Source organism: Humulus lupulus, chromosome 1 (assembly GCF_963169125.1).
Source record: "Humulus lupulus chromosome 1, drHumLupu1.1, whole genome shotgun sequence".
In the NCBI taxonomy this organism is placed as follows: Eukaryota; Viridiplantae; Streptophyta; class Magnoliopsida; order Rosales; family Cannabaceae; genus Humulus; species Humulus lupulus.
Window position 1 is genome coordinate 236079531 of NC_084793.1, and position 26268 is coordinate 236105798.

General features: G+C 32.1%; 4 protein-coding genes across 5 annotated transcripts; 1 reads left to right on the plus strand and 3 right to left on the minus strand.

The window, feature by feature from the left end:
- Window positions 1-5294: 5294 nt before the first annotated feature.
- Window positions 5295-6269, minus strand: LOC133831084 (uncharacterized). The gene is made up of 3 exons (XM_062261254.1): window positions 5922-6269; window positions 5447-5678; window positions 5295-5356 (listed from the first exon to the last, which is right to left on the minus strand). The coding sequence occupies exons 1-3, from the start codon at window positions 6267-6269 to the stop codon at window positions 5295-5297; spliced, it is 642 nt and encodes a 213-aa protein (XP_062117238.1).
- Window positions 6270-6405: 136 nt separating this feature from the next.
- LOC133829760 (L10-interacting MYB domain-containing protein-like) lies at window positions 6406-7555 on the minus strand. Its single transcript, XM_062259552.1, has 2 exons — window positions 7157-7555; window positions 6406-7070 (listed from the first exon to the last, which is right to left on the minus strand). The coding sequence occupies exons 1-2, from the start codon at window positions 7499-7501 to the stop codon at window positions 6558-6560; spliced, it is 858 nt and encodes a 285-aa protein (XP_062115536.1). The 5' UTR covers window positions 7502-7555; the 3' UTR covers window positions 6406-6557.
- Window positions 7556-15152: 7597 nt separating this feature from the next.
- On the minus strand, window positions 15153-17762 carry LOC133804436 (transcription initiation factor TFIID subunit 13). 2 transcript variants are annotated; one of them, XM_062242605.1, is made up of 6 exons: window positions 17630-17762; window positions 16846-16988; window positions 16723-16760; window positions 16432-16491; window positions 16276-16350; window positions 15153-15534 (listed from the first exon to the last, which is right to left on the minus strand). In XM_062242605.1, the coding sequence occupies exons 2-6, from the start codon at window positions 16943-16945 to the stop codon at window positions 15385-15387; spliced, it is 423 nt and encodes a 140-aa protein (XP_062098589.1). In that variant the 5' UTR covers window positions 16946-16988; window positions 17630-17762; the 3' UTR covers window positions 15153-15384. The 2 variants fall into 2 exon arrangements, with proteins under 2 accessions (XP_062098589.1, XP_062098587.1); XM_062242603.1 differs by having other exon boundaries at window positions 16846-16981; window positions 17630-17751.
- Window positions 17748-23353, plus strand: LOC133804429 (MICOS complex subunit MIC60, mitochondrial). The gene is made up of 12 exons (XM_062242596.1): window positions 17748-18148; window positions 18261-18324; window positions 18619-19290; window positions 19885-20019; window positions 20139-20291; window positions 20370-20447; window positions 21003-21095; window positions 21192-21311; window positions 21661-21738; window positions 21819-21998; window positions 22420-22521; window positions 22668-23353. The coding sequence occupies exons 1-12, from the start codon at window positions 18138-18140 to the stop codon at window positions 22899-22901; spliced, it is 1920 nt and encodes a 639-aa protein (XP_062098580.1). The 5' UTR covers window positions 17748-18137; the 3' UTR covers window positions 22902-23353.
- Window positions 23354-26268: the final 2915 nt, after the last annotated feature.

Genomic DNA, 26268 nt, shown 5'->3' on the forward strand with positions numbered 1-26268 from the left:
TGTTTTATTTTCATGATTATTTATTTAATATAAACTTCTATTAAATCCCAAGCATATAGCTAATCATATTTATAGTGACGTAATCACAGTGGAATATAAATATGATTATATGTTCAAAATAAGTTAGTCCTAAGATTAGTCAGTGCACAGGATTTACACTAACTTGCCAATCTACGATATTAACTACTTACACATCGCAGTGTTATGTTCTTTCCAGAACATTAGCAAAGTAGATAAGATCGGATGTATTTGTTACATCGGACTAGACCGATATTGACAGTAGATAGGATAAGTAGACATACCGTTATTATCTATTCTAGTCATATCATATAGTTGACCATAGGTCAATTTAATCTCAATTCTGAGTGGTTAGTATTCTAACTGATTGTATTATTTGAGTTCTTTGACTTGTTCGTTACCAACCCTACGAACTAGATCATACTTACATCTTGGGAACTCGGTAGTATAATTGAGTGGGAGTGTTAATCATAGATATGAACATTTATAGCTGATGAAGAAGTGAAACGATTGTTCCCTTTTAGTTTGGTTCAAGGAGCTAAATGATAGAGATCTCATTTCAGTAATTAATATTAGTTTACTAAAATATCATTTACAAGGAACTAAGTGTTTTAAGGATAAAATACAATGAGGGGTAAAATGGTATTTTAGTCTCATCTCATTGTAGACCGTCTATAGAGGATTGAGTGACAATTATGTTTGTAACAATGGATAATTAATAACGTGTATATATTTGTAATAGAGTGTTCTATGAATTCAAGAGTGCAATTCTGAGTCATTAGTGGAGTCACGAGGAATTAATAAGTTAGTAAATTTATTTGTTAGTTTTATGATAACCTATTGGAGCTTGATTTCATAGGCTCATGGTCCCCACTGTACCTTGGATAAAATCATCTAGATAGTCTCAATTAATTGATTTAATTATCAATTAGAATTATCAAAGTTGACCAGGTCAATTTTTGATAGTTTCACAGAGTTATACAATTTAGAGAAGAAAAGAGAAATTAGGGAAAATTTATTAATTAAGATAAATTGGTATCTAAATTAATAAATAAGTTTAAATCAAGGTTCAAATTATAAATAATTAATTTGATAAATGATTTAAATAATTGTTTAATTAATTAAATCAATATAAAATAATACAGACCTTGATCTTATGTCCAACAGACTTATAATTAAATGGGAAATTTCACGGGGCTAAAGCCCATGATAACTTCAACCTAGGGCTGATTATTGGCTATTATTTTATTGATTTTGTAATTAAATAAGTGACATAATTGAGTCTATAAAAGGAATGTTAAGTGAGAGTTGAAATCAAATTTTGAAACACAAGTTTCTGAGAAGATCTAGTAGGTTTTAGATTCTCTTTACAAACATAAGTCATTTTCTAAGCCTCGTTATTCTTTTCTTTTCTTCTCTCTGTATCTATCTCATGTGTTGAGAATTGTCCACCCTAGTCTAGGTGATTCTAAGGATTCTTTGGAGGGCTGTGAATAAAATTGAAGAACGATTCAGTTTCTTGGTAATACTCTGCGACAAAAAGGATACAAGGGTTAGAGAAACTGAAGGAATGACTCATTCATTCTGTTGCGTATAATGTAAGTGTTCTTATCATTATTTCTGTTTGAATTCAATTTTAGAAGGTTTTATTATATTAATTTGTTTAATGTAAGATCTACATGAAAATAAACAAGATCTTTTATAAGTTTTATACAACATCTACAACATACATTAGACTTCCTATTACACTTGCATACTCTAATTGAGACATCGCTCTCCCATCATTCTTTTCAAGCTTTTGACTTGAATCAAAGGACGTGTTTGCCTCTTTGATATTAAGATGACTAATTTGTTAAGTATCTTCTCAATGTAGTGAGCTTGACCTAAGGCATATCCATCCACACTTCTTCTAACTTTGATACCTAGTATGGTATTAACCTCTCCAATGTCTTTCATCTTGAAAGTAGAAGATAGAAACATCTTTGTTTCTATTATGTATTTCATGTCATTACTTACTATCAACATATAGACACACTAGAATGACATAATCATCACAAGTCTTAGAGTATAAGCACTTGTCTGCACTATTGTGTCTAAACCCACTTGAAACATTGGCTTCATCAAACTTCTCGTGCCATTTTTTTGTGTGCTTGTTTTAATCCATATAATGATTTAACAAGCTTACACATTTTATGTTCATTTCCCTTTAAAACAAATCATTCCGGCTGTTCCATGTAAACCTCATCATCGAGATTATCATTTAAGAATGTAGTTTTGACATACATTTGATTAACATATAAGTTATTTATTGATGATAAGGCAAACAACATTCTAATTGAAGTTGTCCTTGCCACTGGTGCATAGGTATCAAAATAGTTTATGCCTTCTGTTATACCCAAAAATTGGATATCAATAACGTGGCAATAAAGGTGACAAGTGGCAGTGCATGATCAGTAAAAGACACATTAATAGTCAATAAATACATTGACTCCTCAGAGTTGTGATAAAAGGACCCGGTAGACTGATGAAGAATTTGGACTGCTTGAAAGATGTCATAACCAAGCCAAGTGCACCTTGGTCTGAGGAAAGCTAAGGAGAGTGCATCCTAGGAGGCTAAGGAGAATGCATCCTAGGAGGCTAAGGAGAGTGCATCCTAGGAGGCTAAGGAGAATGCATCCTAGGAGAGCTAAGGAGACTGCATCCTAGGAGAGCTAAGGAGAGTGCATCCTAGGAGAACTAAGGAGAGTGCATCCGAGGAGAACTCAAGAGAGTGGTCCTAGGAGACCCCAAGGATGTGGTCCTAGGAGACCCCAAGAGAGTGATCTTAGGAGACCCCAAGGATGAGGTCCGAGGAGGAGAGCCCAAGAGACCTTGGTCCGAGGAGAACTCAAGAGAGTGGACCTAGGAGACCCCAAGGATGAGGAGAGAAGTGCATGTCCTACCACCATGCACGTTCGACCAATAAGTGTATGTCCTACCACCATGCACATGTCCGACCAGCACTTGCATGGGTGGTCAGTAGGAGGTGGATCAACTAGCTAGAGGAGACTAAGTCAAGATTCCCAGAAACAACTTCAACAAGATATGCGGGAATCTCTCATTCTTCCCACAAATGGGGGGTTTGTTACATTTTGAATTTTGAATGTTTCTTTGTAATTTAAATGTAATAAATATAATAAAATATCCCGGTTCTAGGGGATACCGTATGTATGACCCTAAGCCTATAAATAGAGGGCTTATGGGATGAGAGAAGGGCTTCTTCTGCGTCTTCTTTCTAGAGAGAGAAAATTTGGGTCTGAGTATTCTAGAGAGAGAAATTTGGGTCTGAGTATTCTAGAGAGAGAAAGTGCTGATATTTGAGAGAATTCTTGTATTTTTGCAATCTGTACTGAAGAAACTCAGTTGGCTCAGTCCATCTGATCTTGAGTACAGATCTATAAATCACAACTCTAAGTGGATTAGGCTATTACCGACAATCGGGGCTGAACCACTATAAAATCTCTTGTGTTATTTACTTTTCTTGATTAAACCGTCTGTGTCGTTTAAATTCTCTTGAAGGCTTGTCGTTATTGACGTTCTCACGTCGTTGGCTAAAAACATAGTCAACACCTTCCTTTTGTCTAAAACCTTTGGCCACCAACCTTGCTTTAAAGGCTTAGGTGGTCCCATTTGTGTGATATCTTCTTTGAAGTACCCACTTACAACCTATTGGTTTTTATCATTGTGGTAGATCAACAATTTCCCAAGTGTGGTTAGAAATAATTGAATTCATCTCATCATTTAGTGCATCCTTCCAAAATGTGGAGTCTCTTGAATACATAACTTCTTGGAAGGTTTTAGGATCATCCTTTACTTTGAGTAATATTGGATACTTCCAAGTATCTCCTTTGTGATTACCCCCTACTAAGTAAAAAATATCCACTTGTGAGTTTTTATCTTGTGATCCTACCTCTTTAAGCCTTTGGCTTCTTCTAGGCAATAATGGTTGCTCTATAACCCTTGAAGGTAGCTCCTCTTGAGTTCCTTCCAATGAGATCAGTTCTTGAGGTTTGTTATCACTATACAACAAGTTCTCAAAGAACTCAACTTCTCTTTATTCAAGTATGACATTAGACTCCAAGTCTAATAGTCTATAGACATTACTATTTGAGGCATAGCCAACAAATACACACCTTATCACTCTAGGACCAACTTAGTCATTTTAGGTTTCGTTCTCTTGTAGTAAGAAAGACACCTCCACACTTTGAGATACCCTAGGTTGGGCATCTTTTCTTTCCATATCTCATATGGTGAAATATGATTCTTCTTTAAAGGAATCTGGTTTAGAATATGACAAGCGAATAACAAAGGTTGCGTTTGGTAAAATTTTTGTTTTTAAATTTTTTAAACGCAAAAATAAAAATATATTTTTGTTTTGTGTTTTTTTATTTTTATAAAATAAAAATGTGTTTGATAACCATTTTTGTTTTCTGTTTTTTTGAAATAAAAATAAAAATGTGTTTGGTAACTTTTATTTTTATTTTTATTTTTTGTTTAAAAAAATAAAAAATAAAAAACATGTTTGGTAAAAAAAAATTTTAAAATTTTTTTTTTTATTTTCATTTTCTAAACTAAAAAATAAAAATATTTTTTGTGACCACTATTTATTATTTTAAAATAAAAAATAAGAAAATTATAGTAAAAAAAGATCATATTAATAATATTCATATAATCTCAAATTTCAAAACTTAATATCTATCCACGAGATAACACAAAATCAAGAAAGTTTACATAGTAAAATAAAAACATATGAACTGATAATTGTCCAAACTTAAAGTAAAGTATTAAATGAGTCATAACAATTAACTAATGTCTTTACTTAATCTCACTATTGTCGACTAGCTCCCCATATATGATCAGCAATTTCATCACGAACATGAGTCATTTCACGTATATCAGTTCTAGAAATAATGAACTCTACACTATCAGTCAAAGTTCCATCCATGATTTGTAAAGTAGTGGTCTGTACTTCAGAATTTCCTTCACCTCCATCAAAATATACATCTGCTTCTGCATTTGTCCTTATAAAATTATGAATCCCACAGCAAGCAATGACAATGTACTTTTGTATTCTTAGATCATATGAAGGCATTTGCTTTAGGATTGGAAAACGGGCCTTCAACACGCCGAAACATCGCTCAATGACATTTCTCAAGGAAGAGTGTCGATAATTGAAAAGCTCTTTTTTTTCCTATGGGATTAAGATCTGTGTACTGGCCTAAATGATACCTTTCCCCTCAGTATGGCGAAAGAAAACCAGGCATGTTTGTATAACCAGAATCAACAAGATAATATTTTCCTAATCCAACGATAATTCATGTTAGTTTTTACTTATAGATATTTATATAAAATAATGTCAATCAACATAATAAGTTTGATAAATACTTACCTTGGGGCGGCATTGGAAATCCATAATCTGGGTTTTTGGCACATTCTAGAAAAATCCGTGCATCATTAGCTGATCCTTCCCATCCAGGGACAATGTATGTGAACTTCATGTCAAATGAACATACACACATAACGTTCTGAGTTGTATCCACTTTTCGACCTCGATATGGTATTTGTTCATCAATTGGAACATGCGCAGAAATATGAGTCACATCTATAGCTCCAACACAATTCTAAAATACAAAATAAATTATTAGATTTTTTTTTATTGAATATTGAAAGAAAGGAAAAAATAATAATTCAAATTTTTGTACCTTAAAAAATGGATAGTATCTTGGATCGAATCAAATTTGTGGAGGAGTTACATCAAATGAAGGTGGAGTAATTAGTTCTTTTGATAGACGACATAATGCCTTCAAAACCTTCCTAAAATAATGAGATGTGGTTGAGATAGAGTGCTGAACTCATTCAGCAACCACACGATGTCGTTCATTATGGCCAATCACAAATAAGAACATAGCCACTTGTTCTTCAACAGACAGATATCGTGAGTTCTTCAATAAAAAAAATTCTTTTAGAACACCACAAAATAGTTTGAAGACATCTTTGTTCATTCTGAACAAATCATAACACCTACTCCAATGCTCATGCAACACTTCCATAACGTATTCATGGCCTGAAAGAGCTGAATTTCTACAAGGTTGTTTAGATAGATATAATTGATTATATTCCTCGCAAGCAAAATATAGCAAAATCTCTCCAAACTCATCATCTGAATCGTCCAGTAAATTATCCTTGTTGAACCGAGCAACGTTTAAAGACATTTTATCCTGATAGTAGAAAAAACTTTTAAATTTTACATTCAATATATAAAAATATATAAACACTCAAAGTCAAAGTCAAACCATAAAACAAAATAGACAAAACAAGTCACCCAGTCAATAGCTAAACAAAGTCATCCAGTCAATATCTAACAAGTCATCCAGTCAATAGCTTAATAAAGTCATCCAGTCAATAGCTTAACAAAGTCATCCAGTCAAAAGCTAAACAAAACTAAAGTTAATAGCTAAATAAAGTCATCTTGTTCATAGCTAAACAAAGTCTAAACTTTTTCACTTCAAATTCAGCAACCAATCTATTATTCTATGCTCTGGCATCTTTAGAAACAATGCTCTGGACACCTCGTTCTCAAACTTCTCAATAGCTTTTGCGTATACTTCTCCACTAATTCCATCAATTTGATTAAGAGCTTCAACACTCTCATCCAATAAGTAATGTGATACAGATGCTGCCATTGATCTCTCTATCAATTCTATCTTTCGCTTTGCAGTTTCATTATATGTTGCCAGTGCATCTGCCAAAGCTGATGAGAACTTTGCTCTTTTTACTGATCGAGAGTTTGAAGTGGCTGTTGATTTACCTCTTCTTTTGTTACCATCCTCATCAAAACCACTTTCTTCATTCATAGTAGAAGGACTTATCGACGTTTCATCATCATCATTAGAAGGACTTCGAGTTGAAGGATGAGCATTGGAACCAATTGCAGGAGTATCACCAAAGATAGTGCATAATTTCTCATAAAACTTACAACCTTTCTTTCTAAATCTTTTAGCAGACTTGTTAACCTACATGAAATGAAATTATCTTGATAAAATATACTAATACCTATCAAAATAAATCAAGCATAAAATCCATTTTAAATAATTTTTACCGGAATAAGTTTATCCAAAACTTCATCTGTCGCACTAACTTCTCCAGTCACTGCATTGTATCCCATACCAGTCTCTTTTAGTAAAGACTTAAAATCCTTATGCTTTTGCTTTAATTGATTGTATTTGTTCCTTAGTTGCATATCACTATAATTTCTTTTTGCTAGTCCACAAAGCTCCTCCTTTATATATTTCCATGATTGCTTGGTAAAGGTTGTGGTATTCTTATTTCCCTTTAACACTTCTTCTTCCATAAGTTCAATGAAAATTTCTTCATGCTTTTGAGTCCAAACAGAAGCCTCATCATTATTCTCAATAATAAGAACTTCATTATCAACACCTGCCATCTAGGTAAGACCTAAAGATTCAATAAGAATTCTAAATGCAAATATAAGACTATTCCTAAAGAAACAACCATTTCAAGAACATTATTTGAATGACTAAACATTCCCAAACATTATTAAGATCAGAATTTGAATAATATTAAGTTAATCCTTTATTAACACTAACAGAAACTGTTAAAATAATATTATTTGAATGATTAAACATTCCTAAACATTATTAAGATCAGAATTTGAATAATATTAAGTTAATCTTTTATTAACACTAACAGAATCTGTTACAATAATATTAAGTTACCAAACCACCAAGTAAGATCCACCCACATAAGAAAAAGCAAAACAAACAAAAACCCATTTACAAACTATTCTATCCTTCTCTCTCTATCTCTCTCTGTCTGTCTCTCTCACATGCTATTCCAAAGTCACCCTTATGCCGTTGCTTGGGGTTGGGTTGTCCGACCAGTAAGAAATATCATCTTCACTAGGCATTGAGAGTTGTCTAACGTAGAACACTAGATTTCCCTTGTCAACTTTAAAATAAAACTTCCCTTTTGAGTAATCTGACTCAGAGTACCTAGCAGCGAGTTGTGTGTCTTGACCAAGAATTTGGCTAGGCAACAATGTGTTTGTTGGGATAGAAAAACTCTCCCAAAGACTGACATTATTCTGGTTGGCGAGCACTAAATTCCCAGTGTCGAACATGGCTGCATGGTCAACTCCAAGGCCAGACTAGACCATACTTCTGTTCCTGTTGAGTCTCTCAAAACTAAGCCAAGGCTGGTTAGTTCAACGATGGAGCCTTGGTGAACAAGATTGTTTCCATTGGCTGACCAAACAATGGTTTTCTGAGGTATTTTGTTGAACCAGATAGCAAGAAGGAAGCCACCTTTTTGGATTTGCTGGAAACCAAAGGCGAATTCACCAGATGGTGATAGCCATGACTCGTTTTTATCAAGTTGTGCAGTGAGTGGTGGTGAACCCAAAGAGACATTACTAGTGTTGCTGGTATGGCTTAGCAACACCAAAATGAATAAGCTAATAAGAAGAAATGTTCTCATTGTGTCATAGTGTAAAACTAACTAATAATGGAGAAGAGCGGCTTACTTCATTAAGTCTAGAAAGACAAAGCTATTCCAAAGGCTGTGCAAGAGCATTGATGGCAATAGATTTCTTGACCGTGCGAAGACAACACCCATCACAACCCCAAGAAAAATAAGCGGAAGCATCTTCTGTACGTTGAAATGTGCCATGGTAAAGACAACTGAACTAACCAGAATTGCACACCACACTGGCATGTACTTGGTCAAAGAAGGAAGAAGAAAGCCCCTAAAGACAATCTAGATTCACTCTTCCATATAATTTTCTATTATCAGAATATAAGTCAATAGCCCTTCATTCCAACATATGATCAAGCTAGATTCACTTTTAGCTAACCAATAGATAGGTAATTTATTTTATTAGGAGTTCTAAGAAAGCTCAATTTCTCCCCCTATTTGGCACTAATCTATCAAGAGAGGAGTAGAATCTATCACTAAACTAAAGTTACAGTAGTAACTGCAAGTAGTCTTAACTTGCCAATATTCTCCAACCTTAATCTTTCCTTGGCATTAAAATATCATAACTTGCCAGTAATGTTTACTGGCTCCACTGTCCCTAATATCATATCTAGTGATTCATCCAAAACTAGTAGGGTAATGGAGTTTTTCTGAACCATGACCAGTGAGGTCATAGTGCACCCTTCTTCCAAGTCCGAGGCCAAAGGGGTTATGGAAAACCTAAACAACCATAATCTCACAGTACGCTCAACAAAGAAGAGAGAAGAGAGAAGAGAGAAAAACCAAAAGCATCTCTTCCTACCCTATCATTCCTTGTCCAATCCACACTTCGAATATCAACATCACCAAAAACAAGTCTGAACATCCTTTTTTTTGGAGTTATTTTATGAAACATAAATTTGCATCTGAAGCGTTTCCTTACAAAGTGAAAAACCAGTTACGCTAATTGTCAATATCTTCTTTGCACACAACATATCAGAGTAAAGAGCCACAATACACAATTTCAAAAAAAACATAAATCAAGAATCCAAAATAGGTTCAAACCAGAAAGAAAGAACAAATATGTACCTGTGAAATAAGAATACGCTAAGCTTAGCTAAAATCTCAGAGTCCTGTGTCAATTATATTGGACAAGAGAAAAAATAGAGGAAAATCAAAAACCCTAATCCCAAACAAAATCAGAAAAAGAGATTGAGAAGAAGAAGAAATCATATGAGGGAGAGACATGAAAGAGATGGTGTACCTGAAGAAAATTTGGAGAGACCTATGAGAAGCCATTGAAGCTTGAGAGAGGTCTCTGTACACGAGCTTCAGATGGGAGAAAAAAAATTGGTTTAAAAAAATATTGAAAGTATGAAAATGGTGTTTTCAAAATTTGGTCAATTTTAATTAAAATTTAAAAAAATTAAAAATAAGTTTAAAAAAACTTTAACTCACTGAATATGTTTTTCGGTGTTGTTATCAAAATTTTTATTATTTAATCAAAAAACTATTTAAAAAATTTTTACCGAACAGGGCCAAAGCTTCTCCCCATAACGTAAAACTCAACTTTGCATGTAATAGCATAGCATTTATCATTTCAACAAGAGTTCTATTTTTTTGTTTCCGCTATACCATTTTGTTGGGATGTATAAGGGGTTGTAAATTAATATATTATTCCATGCATCTCACAAACACACAAATTGAATTCATTGAAAAAGTATTCACCGCCCCTATCACTTCTTATTACTTTAATCTTCTTTTCCAATTGATTTTCAACTTCGACTTTATAGATTTTAAACATGCTAAAGGCTTCATCCTTATTCTTAAGTAAGTAAACATATGTGAATCTAGAAAAATCATCAATAAAAGTAATGAAGTATCTATGTCCTCCTCTTGCTATCATTCCATTCAATTCACATAAATTACTATGTATCAAATATAACAAATTAGTTTCTCTTTCAACACTAGAATAAGGTTTTTTAACCATTTTAGAATTAACACATAGTTCATATTTGTCATGCTCAACATCATTACATACAATTAAACAACATTTGATAACTCTTTTAATTGTGCTATAACCTATATGAACAAGTTTATTATGCCACGAAGTAATATAATTAATGTCAAGCATATAACATGATGATGTAGGTACACAACTTGATCATACCATCACAAACATACCATTTTCCCACAAAATAATTACCCTTGGACAAAATTAGCTTATCGGACTCAAACACCGCTTTGATGCCCAGTTTGCTTTCAAGTTTCCATTTACAGGATTTTTTTACTCATGTCCTATTCATACAACACATTTGTAAGAAGAAATTTCTTTCCGGATGTGAAGAAGAGAACAACATTGCCTTTGCCCATCACCTTGAATCTATGCTCATTCCCCATTTTGATTTCATGGCTATCTTTGGTCTATTCAAATGTCTTGAAGATTCCTCTATCATAAGTCACATGAATGGTGGCACAAGTGTCATACCACCATCTGTGCACCTTCCCTTGGATGACATTCACCTCACTCAAGGTTGCAACCAACTCCTATTCGGTTGTGTTGATTTTGGATCAAAAATTGGTAGATTTCAAGAATTTGCATTCCCTAGCCAAGTGATCACTCTTGCCACAAACAAAACAAGGGCACTTGACACCCTTGAATTGTCTTTTATTCTTCTTTGGGACTAGGTAATTGTCCTTCTTTGATTGGGGCTTCTTGTGGGTCTTCCCTTTAGATTGAGAGGCATTCTCTATGACATTAGCTTTGGATGTCCCACCATTGGACTATTCCATACACTTGTCTCTAGAACGAGACTTATCTTCAATCCTTAGGTACTGAAGGATTTCTTCCAAAGATATCTCCTCATTCTTAAGGAGAATCTTCTTCCTATAGCCCCTCCAAGATGGAGGCAACTTGGCTATCATAGTACCCATAATAAAAAACTCCAGCAAGGTTATCTTAAGAGTAAATAACTTGTGGAAGTAAGGGTTTTTCATCAAAAAATTTAAACTCCATAATTTCTTGGTACCTTCTTCTTTGGCTTTGTATTTCTTCTCAAGTGCTTCCCAAATTTCCTTTGCTGATGTTGTGTTGGTGTAGAGATAATAGAGACAATCCAAGAGAGCCTTGACGATGCAACCACGACATATGAGCTCATCTTCTTCACGCTTCTTCATTTCTTTGATCACTTCTTGAGAATCATCATCCTTTTGTGCAACAAAATCCTTCAACTCTTTATCTAGTATGTAGTAGACCTTCAAATTTGTAAGAAGGAACTTGATCTTGTCTTTCCATCGAACAAAGCTAGAGCCATCAAAGCAATCTAGCCTAACTAGATATTAGGACATGAACTTGAGGGCTGAGATAGATGCACTTTCTTCCATGGTGTTTAGTTAGAGTATTGAAATAAGAACCTTAGATATAAACAATATTTAGAAGAGAAAACTAGGATTTGGGGATAGAGTTTTATTATTGTTGGGATTATGGTTTATCAACACAACTTAGAATATGATAATTCAAAGGAATCTAACTCTAGATAATCTCTTAAACATGAAGGCTTGACACAATTGAATTGTATTCCAAAAAACTCTATTCCTAGCCTCCCATAAGAGATTTCCAAAAAACTCTATTCCTGCAATGGTGGAATGAGTCTTGGGATTAACAAGCCTTGGTCTTCAAACAAGTCAAGCTTTCTTGATGAAGATCTTGGAGAAAACTAGTAACATTTGTGAGTTAGAGAGAGAGAGGGATGAGAGTGGTCAGTTCACCAAAGTCTCAAATGAACCCCTTAAATAGAGTAGGTTCTGTCATTAGGGTTAACCAATGAGATTAGAGCATTTTAAACTAAGTTTTGGAGCCAAAACATGTAACTATACGAACAGCCCACACAATCACCTGGCAAGAGATGTGTCGCTTGTCTGGGCTATCATAAGACAAGCGATGCAACGCCTGCACTGACTTTTGACCTTGTACATCGACCCAAAATACCTCCAAATTCCACCAAACTTTTTGGGTACTCTTATATGCTCCAAAGTAACACTTTGCCGAAAATATAATTTTAAAATGCCAACAACAAAAGTCAACCCGCTCATGTTGACTTTAGTGAAATCGTTATGATTTTGTACCTCTTTGTGCATAACTAATTTCACTATGTATTTAACTAATCCTAACTGTGATGACAAGAGATGTAAATTACTTACAACTAGTAGACACTTTATAAAGTACTTGCGGTCAATGGGCTATTATTTAAGTTGAAATTGGAAGTCTTGTACATGTGGTGGACGTCCGTTAGCTCTTGCTCTTCTTACAAGCGATGAGGAAGTGTTCGTATTCATTGATGAAATATCCATGTCTATCCAATGCAAGATTCTACTTTATGTTACTCTTATTTCGAAGAATATAATTATTGATCAACCTCCTAGTCCCAGTATTAATAAGGATGTTCGAAGTCATGTTCAAAATTTTGTTCAAGAAACAAATCCTGGGCCCAGTAAAAATAATGAAAATCCAAGTGAAAGTCCTACTTCCAAAACCTTCAATCCCGACCACCTTTCTCACATTTAACTTTCAAAAACACTACTGAAAGTTTTGAATAAAAAAAAGTGTTAAATATATAAATACATAAACTAAACAAATCTCAAATTGAAGGTAACAATTTTTGGTAAAACAAATTGGCACACCACTTGTTTACAAATAATTGGATGTTGGCATCCACAATATCAATGACAACCTCATATGTCCAATATTGTAATGCTAGGGGGCATAATCATACATTATGTGTTTTTCTTCTTTATGTATATGCTTTGTCGAGTCTGCTTCCTTTGTCACTTTAGCCCAGTAAAGTTTGTGCTGGTGTATTATGTCTTTATCAAACCCTACAATGTCCTCTCAAAAGGCAACTTACCCAATGAAAGTTGAAAAAATACTCAAAGTTCTCCACCATCTTCAACATATCCGTACATATCCAATGAGTATTCTCTATGACAAACAATACCCCTTCTACTGAGTAACAAAGACCGAGCTTCCAAATATATTCGCTAACATCGCAACCTTTGAAAGCCATCTTCAACTAAGATTGTTTGATGCTTGCTGCCTCGTTGAAATACTCTTTGATCGATTGATCACTGGAGAGATGCTCCCTCAATTTAGATTTGAACGGGGAAAGCTGCAGTTAAGTGTAGTCACCAAAGTGACCTCCCCAACACCAATTCTACACTTAGTCATCCCCAAAAAGAAATGCAGCTCATCGATTGACTTTGATGGGATCTTATGCAACTACAATTGGGGTAGTAGAACTCTTGAAAAACTAAAATTTAGGGGCATTGACAAATTGTTAAAAAAGGAGTTGAAGAATATTTGGTATATGTTCAAAAGATTTCGGTAGCAGTTCCTCTCAAGGTGTATATGTTGATTTGTGCAATTTTTTTAGTTAACTAGAAATTTTGGTTGATGTTACTCTTTTTAGTAGTTGTAATGCTTTTAATAGTTTTATTTTAGTTGATGTGTTGCTCGTGTTTAATATGTTGTCGAGATTTAGTTTAGGAAATTTTTTTTTTTGTGAAATTATCAATTGTTCCTAGAAAAATTAAAACATTTTAAAAATAAATAAAACATGGAATGTTTCTTGAGACAATTGGTAATAGTATCAACTCTTTTATAGGAAAATTGAACATCAACTATTCAAAGAGAACAACAAATAGTTGATGATTGTATTTCTGAATATATATATATAAATATATATATATATATATATTTTTGAAAACAAAAAGTGGCATCTTAAAATTGAAAAAATAAATAAAAAATTACTTATTTGTTAGAAAATCATTAATTGTATTGTATCTTTTATACTACCTATTATTATTTTTTGAATTTAAAAATATTTTTTATATTAATATTTTATAAAATCGTTAAAAATATTCTTTCACTTTTTATTCTAATTAAATAAATTATTTGTTATAAAAAGGACAATTTTTTTCTTAAAAAAATCTTTAGAACTCTTTCGAATTGATTTTTACTTCAAAAAGTAAATTATGTTTTTTAAAAGAAATTTTTTTATGTTTTATTTAAATAAAATATTTAAAAAATAATTTCAAATAAATAAAAGATATTATTGTTATATTAAGTTTAATTTTGATCAAAATTAAACTTATGAGAGCATTTTTTGCTTATTGTTTTTTTTTTTGACAATTTTTTTTTTTTGCTTATTGTTAAAACATACAAGTATATTTTGTATTATTAAAACTTCAAGAATGCAAGTATCTATACAAAACGCAAAAGAGTAAAATCACATATTCTTATCTTTTTTTAGTTTATACTTTTTTGGACCATGTGTTTTTTTTCATTACCTGTTTGGACCATGTGTTTTGACAAATTATTTTTTGGACCCTATGTTTTGTAAAATGGTTAAAATAGAACCCTAAACCCGATTTTAGTCAATATTTTCTCAACTAAAATCACAAATAATTTACCAAACTAACAATTCAGAACAAAAATAAAATCATTATGCTTAAAAACTGCGTTGTTATATTCAATTTTTTCTTCATCAAAATTGAGTTTAAGATTCTATTTTAACCATTTTACAAAACATATAGTCCAAAAAGTAATTTGTCAAAACACAGGAATATACAGAGTCCAAAAAGATATATAACCTTTTTTTTTTTTAGAAACTTATCAATATCACCAACCAAATTACAGTCGCTCACATATTCAAATCTAAATTCTTAACAATGCTTTGTGCCTCTTCTACCTCCACAACAAAATGTAACTTGTTCGTCGTATCCTTAACAAATAGGACCAGCACAGAGCATCATTCATCAATAGCTATCATGAAGCTGCGAGAACATAGCCCTCTTTTATCACTCCGTTGAACCCACCAACTTATTATCTTCATCTGCCTCAAAAGCCTTCCTTAGCTTCTCTTCATCTGTCTCAAAAGCTTTCCTTGCTTGTTTTAGCTCTTCATTCATCGATAGCAATTCTGAACATCGGTTAAGCTTTCGAAAGTCCTGCAGGGTTAAAAATGGTTATCTTACTATCACTTCTCTAGCAACCAAAACAAAGAAACTGAAGAACCAAAAAATCAAGAGTAATTTATAGAAGAACCAAAAAATCAAGAGTAATTTATAGCTTGAAACACTTAAGTGAGTTGGAGCGAATGAAAATGGAGGAATATGAATGAAAATGGGAAAAGAAATAAGAATGTAATAAAAATTAATATAAATAAATAAAATTGAAAAAAAAATTATCTTCCACTAAAAAGTGAATGAAAAAAAAAAACGACCGGCCAGGCGGTTACCCTTTTTTTTTCATTTCTACGGTTATCCCCTTTTTCTTCATATCTATATTCTCTGCAGAAAAATGAGACTAAGACAGGAGTTTCGTGGAAAAGATAAAGGCCCCTTATCGGATTGCAACCGATGACTTATGCTTCTTAGGGTGTTTAAAGAGCGTGGCTTTGCATTAGAATGGTTTTTCTACCCATTTTCAAATAGAATAGTCATTCCAGAAAAACCATTGGAATGACATTCCAATACCCTAAAATGCAACCAAACAAAAAAATGAAATAAAAATTGATTCAATCCATTCTATTCTATTACCCCAACCAAACATAATGCCACACATGCTCTATAATAAACCTAATGATAAAAAATAACCCTTAAAAATGGGGTAGGATATCATCCCTGTAATCCAAAAACATAGGATGAGCTATAAAAGAATACAACCAAATATAACTACTAAACACACACCTTCCGCATTAAGTAAAGAAAGTCCTCAACTGATAGCTTTCCCTGCTTTGAACCAGTATCTTGCGCTTTATGTACCTGCAGTAAAATTAAGAAAATGGTCTAGCACCCTCTATAAAGACCTTACTTGGTACAAATCATAATCAGAGAAAAGCTTACCAAATCTATGATATAGTCCATAACTATGTCCTCCATAAGTGCCACGCTTTCCGGTAGAGGCTGTCAACACAAAAAGATAAAAATAATTGGAATGGTCTAAACGATATTGCTCTCATTCAAAATTGGCAACATTGAATTCGCTATTACTGATATTGCTCTCAATAAAAGGATGTATCATCACAAGTAACAAAACTACTGCAACAAAATAACAGAAGTTTCATACTAAAGATGAACAATTATGCATTGCAGGTAGGTTCTATTGAAGTTATATAGTCCAGTGGTGAAACTCACGTTAGAACAATCTCCAAAACCATACATCATATGCTGCACTGTAGATCCACAAACAACACCAAAATAATCAGACATTGGTTCGGGAAATCTGCAGTGATTATATATCTCTCATTCATAGCTTACAATCTTTCTGAAAGACTCCTCGTTTGCGTTTAGACGAAGTTTCAGGAGGTTGTGAGGCTCCAGCTTTCTGCTTTGAAGAAGCTCCACTGGAAGAGTTCATCTTCTACTCAACAATTCACACCCCACACCCCACACCCTAATCTCTGTACAGAAATTATTTTTATCACCCATGAGCTAAATAGAACATTGAACCAAACCCACAAATTATAATTACATATCAAATTAAATTTGTGAAAGTGAAACCTCCATTTTTTTTTGCTCTAACAGGAGTATACATTTAATTAAAAACAATCCCCAATCAAAAAGGGGCCAACCAACCACTGTCATTTCCCATATTTCATATACTGGGCCCTATAACCATAGAGCGGTAATTATGTCATAAACAATAACCTATTTTCCAAAGCAAAAGAATCTGAAGGCTTATACAAACATCATCCCAATATGGCAATGCGCATTTAGAATAAAAAAGTTTTGCAAACAAAGTTGAAATTTACACAGTGCAACAACCATTTAAATAAGTACAATACATTTTATTTTTCCTCCTGCGTATTTATTATCAAAAAGTTTATATATAAATGGCAGCATATACAACGATAATCGCATGTAAAAATAAAATCATTAGAAACCGAAACCGAAACCGAAACCAAAATCAAAAGCAAATCAATAATTTTAGTTGTAGCTCGATGAGTTTTCCAATTAGGTATTTACACAAACACTTGGTGAGCGAAAACAATTCCATCAACAACTTTTAAGTAGACCAACTCGTGTGAAGACTTAAATTTACCTGAAAAAACTCTGTATGTCTCCAAATGATAGACGCAGAGGGAACCAAAGCCGTCGCTAGAAACGAGAGAGAACAACTTGGGTTAAGCCAAAGTGAGAAGAGGAGAGAGAGAGAGAGAGAGAGGTAAAGAGATGCCGCTGTGCCCGTTTCTTTTTTATATTATTATAATATTGACCGACCCTATTGAAAATGACATATTTGCTATCGGAAAACGACATCAAAGTTTAAAAACGACATTGTGTTCATCTCGTTGTTGTAAAAGGCTAAGCGGAGTCATTCGCTCTCTGTACTCTTTCAGACAGTTCCCTCTGTCGCGGTGGGCTTCGGCAACAGGTGATGGTTCTGGTCATCCACAGAAGCTCCTCCTAAGCATCTACTATATTTTTTTCGTTACAGGACCGCCCATTTTCTCCAATTTTTCTTTTAGGAACTCTACGATTTCTTAGTACTTGGAGTTGAACTTTCCTTTCTTTGGTTCACTCAGTCATTTTGTCGAACACTTCTAACCATGTTGCTCAGGTACATACTTAAATACAATTTTTTCAATTTCGAAAACCCTAGATTTTGTTCAGTAATGATATTACAATGCCGTTATTGAATTTGATGTCCCGATTGCATGATTCTTTTTCAGGTCAATTCTGCAGTTTTCGTCTCATCGAGCGGGTAGAAGAATTCCAAGGCAGATTACAACTCAGGCATGAAAATTGTGTTGATTCAAATTTTGTAATATGGGTTTTGGTATAATGTCAGTTTATTGCAAGATGCTGTTGCAAAGTTCTTGCTAATGTCGATTAGGTTGCACTGGAATAGATAATGACACAGTTCATATTGTTTTTGCTCGTTTGAACAGTTGGGTGGATGCATTTTTTAATTTTCTGCATTCATGTAGATACATACGATTTTTCGAAAGAAATTATCATTTTACTTGAAACTCTCTCGTGTTTTTCATTTATTTCGTTTTTAATTTTGTATCTATACAATTACAACAGATACCCATCTTTCTAAGAAGGGAGCTATCGACTAAACCCCAGAAAAATGCGCCCCCTCAACCTAACTCCACTGGCAAGCCTCCAGAATCCAGTGGCTCTTTATCAAAAGTTGTTTTTGGAAGTGCTGTTGTTGGTGCTGCTGTTCTGGCGGCTTACCAAACTGGATATTTGGACCAATATATTGGTCGTAAGGATCAGCAGGATTCTCTAAATTTAGTTAAGGATGAGGTTGAGAACAAGGATGACAAAGATATTCAAAAGTTGGTGGATCACTTTATCGATGGTAAGGAAACAAAGGAATTGGATGATGCCTCTGAGAAGATTGAAACTCCGTCAGATCATCCCATTGTTGAAGCTTTAAGTGATAGTCAAGGTGATGTTCAGTCTCAGGTGCAAGAAAAACCCAAGACGAACCCTGAAGAAGATGCCATCAAAGAGAGAGATGTGACGGATTATCCACAAAGCAGTTCGGCATCTGAGGATCATCTATCAAATTCTGGGATTGCTTCTGAGGGGAGTGTGGGGGTAAAGAGTGCAGAAGAAAACAGTAACAAGGGATCAAATGAGGAGGTCCAAACTTCTCCAGTATTTATTGAGACTAGCAAAGCTGAGAAAGAAAGTGAGGCTAAAGTAGTGCCACCTGTGCGCTTTACAGTAGAAGAAAGGGAGGAGGTAAATGTCGTTTTAGCTTATTTTAATCAACTATTACACCGTAATGTCAATGCCTATTAAATGATTGATCTGCAATGATGTTATAGGAGTTGACTGAATTTTTTGGAGAGAAACATAATTCTTGGATTACTGTTGAGAGTGAAAACTGAAAACATGAAACTTTAGCTGAACATTGAGATTTGAAACTAGAATTTTTCATTGATCTTTTTTGCTTGTGTGTTAGTTTCCTGAAAATATACTGAAGTTCCTTTATGCTTTTCAATCCCATTTTCCATAAACTAATTGATTTCTAATATCAAAGGAAGGAACGGTGATGCTGCTGTATGATCTAGGTGGCCTAGTGCATCTAATCGAAACCTAGAAACAGCCTCCAATCCATTTTTAAGAACATTAAGATATTTTAAGATTTCAACTATTAACATTTTGGAACTAAAGCCATTGTGGTGGCTACAATTAAGAGTTCTGTGTTCTGTAATATAAATTCTGTTTATTTGCATATTTTTGAACTTCTATAAGTACCTGAAAATTCAATTATGAAAAATTTTCCCATCTTTTTTAAAGTTTGAAGTTCTTTCTTGTTCTACACATTTGTAGGATGCAATTGTTAAAGATGTAGAAGAATCTAGTTCTCTCCTCGAGGAATATCATTTAGGAGATAAGGCCGGGGACAGTGAAACGACTTTGCATAGACATGGTGGTGACTACAATAACCTTTCCAAGGAAAAAGAGGTTCAAAATTTGCATATATATATGTATATATATTATATCTTTGACTATTTTTCTGCTTATTCCCATTCTAAAATATCCAAAAGGATGTCCAATCGTAATGCCCTTATCTGGATGAACAGGCCTTAAGTAATGCACTTGAGGAGTTGGACGATGGCTACATAACCAAAGATGGAAAATTAGTTCTTGACTTTTTACAAGCCATTCATGCAGCTGAAAGTAGGCAAGCTGAATTAGATGCTCGTTTGTATATGGACGAAAAGAGAGCATTAAAGGTCTGGACTTTGCTCTATTATCATTGTGAAACAAGTTCTTATGATTGACCATCTAACTAACAAGGTTCATTATTACAGGAGAAGTATGAGAAGGAGTTGAAGGATGCTGCAGTAAGAGAAATGATGCTTGCAGAAGAGGCAGCAATGCTAGACAAGGTTGCAGTTCTTTCATCCCTGTGCATCTGCTTCTTTATCTCCCTTACAGTTTTTTTTTGTTTTCAATTTTTATTTTGTCTTCTGTTGGTTGTTTTTCAGTTTTCTTGGGGACTGATTGGGAAGAATATGTGTATTCATTTCCGATGACAGACCCTCTTATTTACTGGAAAATATTTGCAAAAAAGTAAAAGAAAAAGGAGAATTTTGTAATCATGCCTGTCAGTCTTAGAGCATAGAGGGGCTGGTGGCTTAAGATAAATTATGGAGCATATGGTAGATTTTGGTTTGGCCTATTTTCTTGCAATTTGAATTGTTAGGAATAAATTTCAAAATGTTGAAGTTCTACAAGCTTTAAAGAAGAATTACAAGCAAATGTGCTATACAAGTTGATATCTACTTTAGATAATGCAATGCTTTCTTTGATATCAATCCCTAACCTTAAAAAATGAACAAATAAACGGAATCTGAATATATAGAACTACTGGTACTTGCTCACTCTTTAGAGAGTATAACAGCTTTGGATTACTGAAAATTACAGCTTTTATTTTGTCTCAGAAACTAAAGAGAGAAAGAACAAAAGCAGCTGCTGCGCTCAAGTCACTTCAAGAAAAACTTGAAGAGAAATACAAGACAGAGCTGGAACAGTTGGTACAAAATCGTAATCTGCTTCAAAAATGTTTTAATCAGTGTTCAAGCATGTGTAAGTGATAACTATTAATTGAAGTTTGTAATTTACAATTGCAGGAACATGAAGCTGAATTCAAATTGAACAAGGTGGAAGAGTTGGCGAAAGCAGAATTGGCTGCCAAAATTGCTAGTGAGAAGGCAATCCAGATTGAAAAAATAGCAGAAGCAAATCTTAATGTAAGATCTGCTTCTTTTACAACATGTTGATTCTTGTTCCTAATTTCATATGTTTGAAGAAGGAAGGGTCAATGAAATTATGAGGCAGAATAGAATTGCTAGTGATATTTTTCCGAAAAGAAAAAGAGTGACTACAGTCATTTAAATGCTTCAATAGTTGCTATATAAATGTTTGGCAGGAAACAAGGAAACCCACATAAGTCCTTTGAAAACGACTAGGTTAAGTATAACTTTTGGTATTCGAATATCTGGCTGTAGCTTTGATAATGCATACCTCTAAAGTATGATATATCCTTTCTAAATTGATCTCTAATGAAAGCTGACATGGTTTAGTATCTTCCATTTGCAGATTAATGCCTTGTGTATGGCATTTTATGCACGGTCAGAGGAGGCTCGCCGGAGTCACTCTGCTCACAAGCTTGCTTTGGTAAAAAAATAACAATAAATTCATTTGTATGTTTTCCATCAAATTATTATAACTCATATTCTAGACCTTGGGCCTTGTAGGGAGCACTTGCATTGGAAGATGCACTTTCAAAAGGGTTGCCAATTCAGTCAGAAATAGTGGCTTTGCACAATTATCTTGAAGGAATTGATAAAGATTCAATTTTAGATCTGGTATTATCATCTCTCCCTGAAGAAACAAGAAACACTGGCACAGATACTTTATTGCAATTGGACCGGAAGGTAACTTATTTGTGGTCTATTATTCTATATTACTCCTACTATCATCTACCTATTCAATTAACTATTATCTTATGTCAAAATCTTTTAGAACTTGTTCCATTTCTCCTTTCAGCTAATAATATCAGAAGGGGGGGGGTATATTGGTTGCTTGCTCTCTGTTTCATTTTCATGGTTCTTGAATGTTTATTATTTACACCAACTATTTGCTTCAAGTATGGTATGCATAATTCCTACTGCGGAGAATTTTTAATGATTTCGGTGGTATTAATTGTTATGACAGTATTTTTATTTTGTTGAATATGTATAAAAATGCAAGTTATGAAGTCTTTAAGATCTGAATGTTGGATACTCAAGAATTACAACCAAATAAATGAATCTTAGTGGTAAGCCTTATCTGCTAACTTAAGTAATTTTTTGTCAGTTTGATGCCTTAAAAGGGACACTGCGACACTTCAGTTTAATCCCTCCTGATGGCGGTGGTGTTTTAACTCATTCTTTGGCGCATGTAGCATCCTGGCTGAAGGTATGAAGATACAAAATCTAGCTTTCTTTTCCCTCCCCTCCTATATATCACTTAGTATGAAGAAACAATATCTAGCTTTCTTTTCCCTCCCCTCCTATATATCACTTAGTAGATAATTTTTATATTTGCATTGAAATTTTGTTCAGGTGAAGGAAACTAACCAATCTGGTGACGGAATTGAATCTCTCATCAATAAAGTTGAGTCCTGTTTGGCTGAAGGGAAAATTGCTGAAGCAGCAGATGTTCTTGAAGAAGGTGTCCAAGGCAGCCAAGCCTCAGAAATAGTGGGTGACTGGGTGAGGAGAGCTAGAAATAGAGCCATTACAGAGCAAGCTCTAACCCTTCTCCAATCTTATGCCACTTCCATCAGCCTTACATAAATCTGTGATTTTGATTACATTTTTTTTGGGGGGGGCTTGAAAGTTTTAGTGTTAGCCCTTTTGAGAGTCAGAAACTTCATTGATTTGGTAGTCGACCAAAAAGATTTTATTTTTTTCAGTACTGATCTATACAAACAGAAATCAAGAGACGTCCAACTAATAATTGTTCAGAACAAGGAGATGGCTTGTATTTTCACAACTGAGAGTCCTGTGGAGCTTTGCTTTTAAAGAAGTGGCTTCTAAGTCCAATTCTAAAAAGGAAAGAAAAATCTTATGAATAAAATTTTGTTTCTTTTCTCCCAAGCCCCAAGTGAGAGAAATTGGGATCCAAACACTTATTCTTCTTCTTTTACTAATTCAACTTTTCAAAATTTGGTTTGGAATAGTTTTGAGTTTGTGAATAGCATCTTGATGTTGAAGAAAATTTATGGGCTTTTGAATTTTTTTTCCAATCTGAATGTGATGCTTTTCATTTGGAATATTTAATAAAATTATTTTGAAATTACCATTATGCTACATGATATAGACATACGATATCTGTGTTTCATTTTAGTATACAGTATGTGTATATAATATTAGTGTGACTAGCACCGTGGCTGACCCTTGTGAGCTGTAAAGACACGTGCAGAAGTTGTATTATTTTTCTTATTTATTTATTAATTATTAACACTCATATTCTGTTCTGGTTGTTAGCAACGTGTAGTCCTAAAATTAGTATCATAATTATCTCCTAATGGATTTACCAGTAATTCATTATTGTCTTTAATAAAGTTATTAATCATTGCATAGTAAAAATCTTATTATCCCAGCAGATAAAGTACTATTTTGGACGCTCTTATATCTTATTTGCCTCTGAAAAAAACACTTGCATATAAGTAGTCTATCCATTACGATTGAATTAATATAGTAATATATTAGTTCCAGGGAAAAAGAAAAAAAAAAGTAACGCGACTTCTAAGGTAAATAGCCATGGTGTATGGCATTATCCACAGAAAATTGGGTTTGTCTATATAAAGCAAATTTATGATAATGGTAAATCAGTTGGTCCCCAAGTCACTAATACATCTTTTTTGCCTTCTTTCTGGGTAAGTCCTATTAAGCTGTATTAACTTTAATTTCAATTGCATATAAAAGATTTACAAAGAATAATTGTGCTAATAAAACATACTCTTAGCAATATTTAACTAGGGAAATTGTGCTAAAGACCATTGGTGGCATCTCTTTTTTTTTTCTCATTCAAAACTGAGGAAAACTAATTGTTCTCTGACCAGGAGATGCTGCTCTAGAGTGGCAGACTGTAACTCTTCAAAGCCCTAGTTTGATAAAGACAATACTAATTAAATTTTGTTAGGAAAGTTGGGTGTTACACAAGGATGTATACTGTTTTGTAGACCATTTATAAAAGTATTGCTAGGAAACAAGATGTATTTTCCTCACTGCTTTTTAATAATATTATATACAAATAAGGTGTTATTTAGTTTTATTTATAGAATTTTTTAATTATAGTATATTTTTATATAAATTTTAAATAAATAAATAATAATATATATAAAAGAATGACATAAATATATTAAATAAAAAAATAAATCAAAACATTATTTATAATTTTTTTAAATATATATAATATTATAATCTTTTTAAATATACATTTGATAATATTTTTAATAAAAATTAAGATTATGTATTATATATTATTATAATGATATTTATAATATTTATATTAATATAAGTATTAAATATTATTATAGTAATAATAATTTTTAATATTTGAATTTATATTAATATAATTAGTAAAAAATTAAGATTATATATTATTATCATAATAATATTTTATAACATTTAAATTTATATTAACATAATTATTAAATATTTAGCTTATATTTTATATTATTATAATAATGATATTTTATAACATTTGAATTTGAATTTACATTAATATAATTATTATATATGTAGTTTTATATTAAATATTATTATTATAATGATATTTTATAATATTTGAATTTATATTAATATAATTAGTAAAAAATTAAGATTATATATTATTATCATAATAATATTTTATAACATTTAAATTTATATTAATATAATTATTAAATATTTATTTTTGTATTATATATTATTATAATAATGATATTTTATAATATTTGAATTTAAATTTATATTAATATAATTATTATATATGTAATTTTATATTAAATATTATTATAATAATGATATTTCATAATATTTTAATTTATATTAACATAATTAATAAACATTTATTTTAGTTAGTTTGAAATGAATAATTCGTTAAATATTTATAATATTCTATTAAAATTAACAAAATAAACTATTAAAAACAAAAAAATTTGTTATCTTTTTATATAAGAAGAGATATATTATTCCTCATTATTTTTATTCCTAAATATTCTGGAAGCTCCAACGGCTAACAAGTTAATGGTGTGCTGTGTTTTAAAATAAATGGTAAACATATATAAATATAAATATATATCTCTTCTATATAATAAGTGTGTAGATAACAGAAATTCCTGGTTTTAACGATTTTTATTTTTTTTAATGTTAACTTTAACGGAATATTCTTATATTTAATAGAATATTCTTACATTCAACTGTAATTTGTAAACACTTAAATTTAAATAAAATAAATAATTAAAAAATGATATTTTTGAGATATTTTACAATGATAGTTATTTAAAAATAATAAATAATTAAAAAAATTAAAATAAGATATTTTTGAGATATTTTATAATAATAATTATTTAAAAATAATAAAATCATACGTTTTATAACTTAAATAAAATTTAATTAAACTTAAACTTACTTATTAGAATAATATCATATTAAACATATAATATAATATGCTGTGAATTAACAACAAATTGTTTTTAAAAAAAAAACTAGCAAGAAACTTATATTTAAAATCTACTTATAATATTTAATATTACAGTAAACATATAATATATAATATCTTATTGTTACTCCCAAATTCAAAAATTAGAACAAACATAAACTTAAACAAAAATAAATAAATTATTTAATTAAAATATGATATTTATTTAAAATTTATATAACATTAATATTAACTTAATAAAAATAATTAATAAATTTTATAAATAAAACTAAATAAATGTGCAAATTTAGTATATATATATATAGAGAGAGAGGTACATGTATATTCCCATGTGTTATGTTCATTATTTATACATAAAAATACCCATGTGGGTAGTGGTGTGAGAAGAAGGATAGGATAATATAGCATGATACATGAGCACTAATAATATTGACCCTTAATTAATTCGTTAAATAACAAATCATTACACAAAGAATTTGTACCGCACATTAAAGGGAAAAAAAAATTAAAACA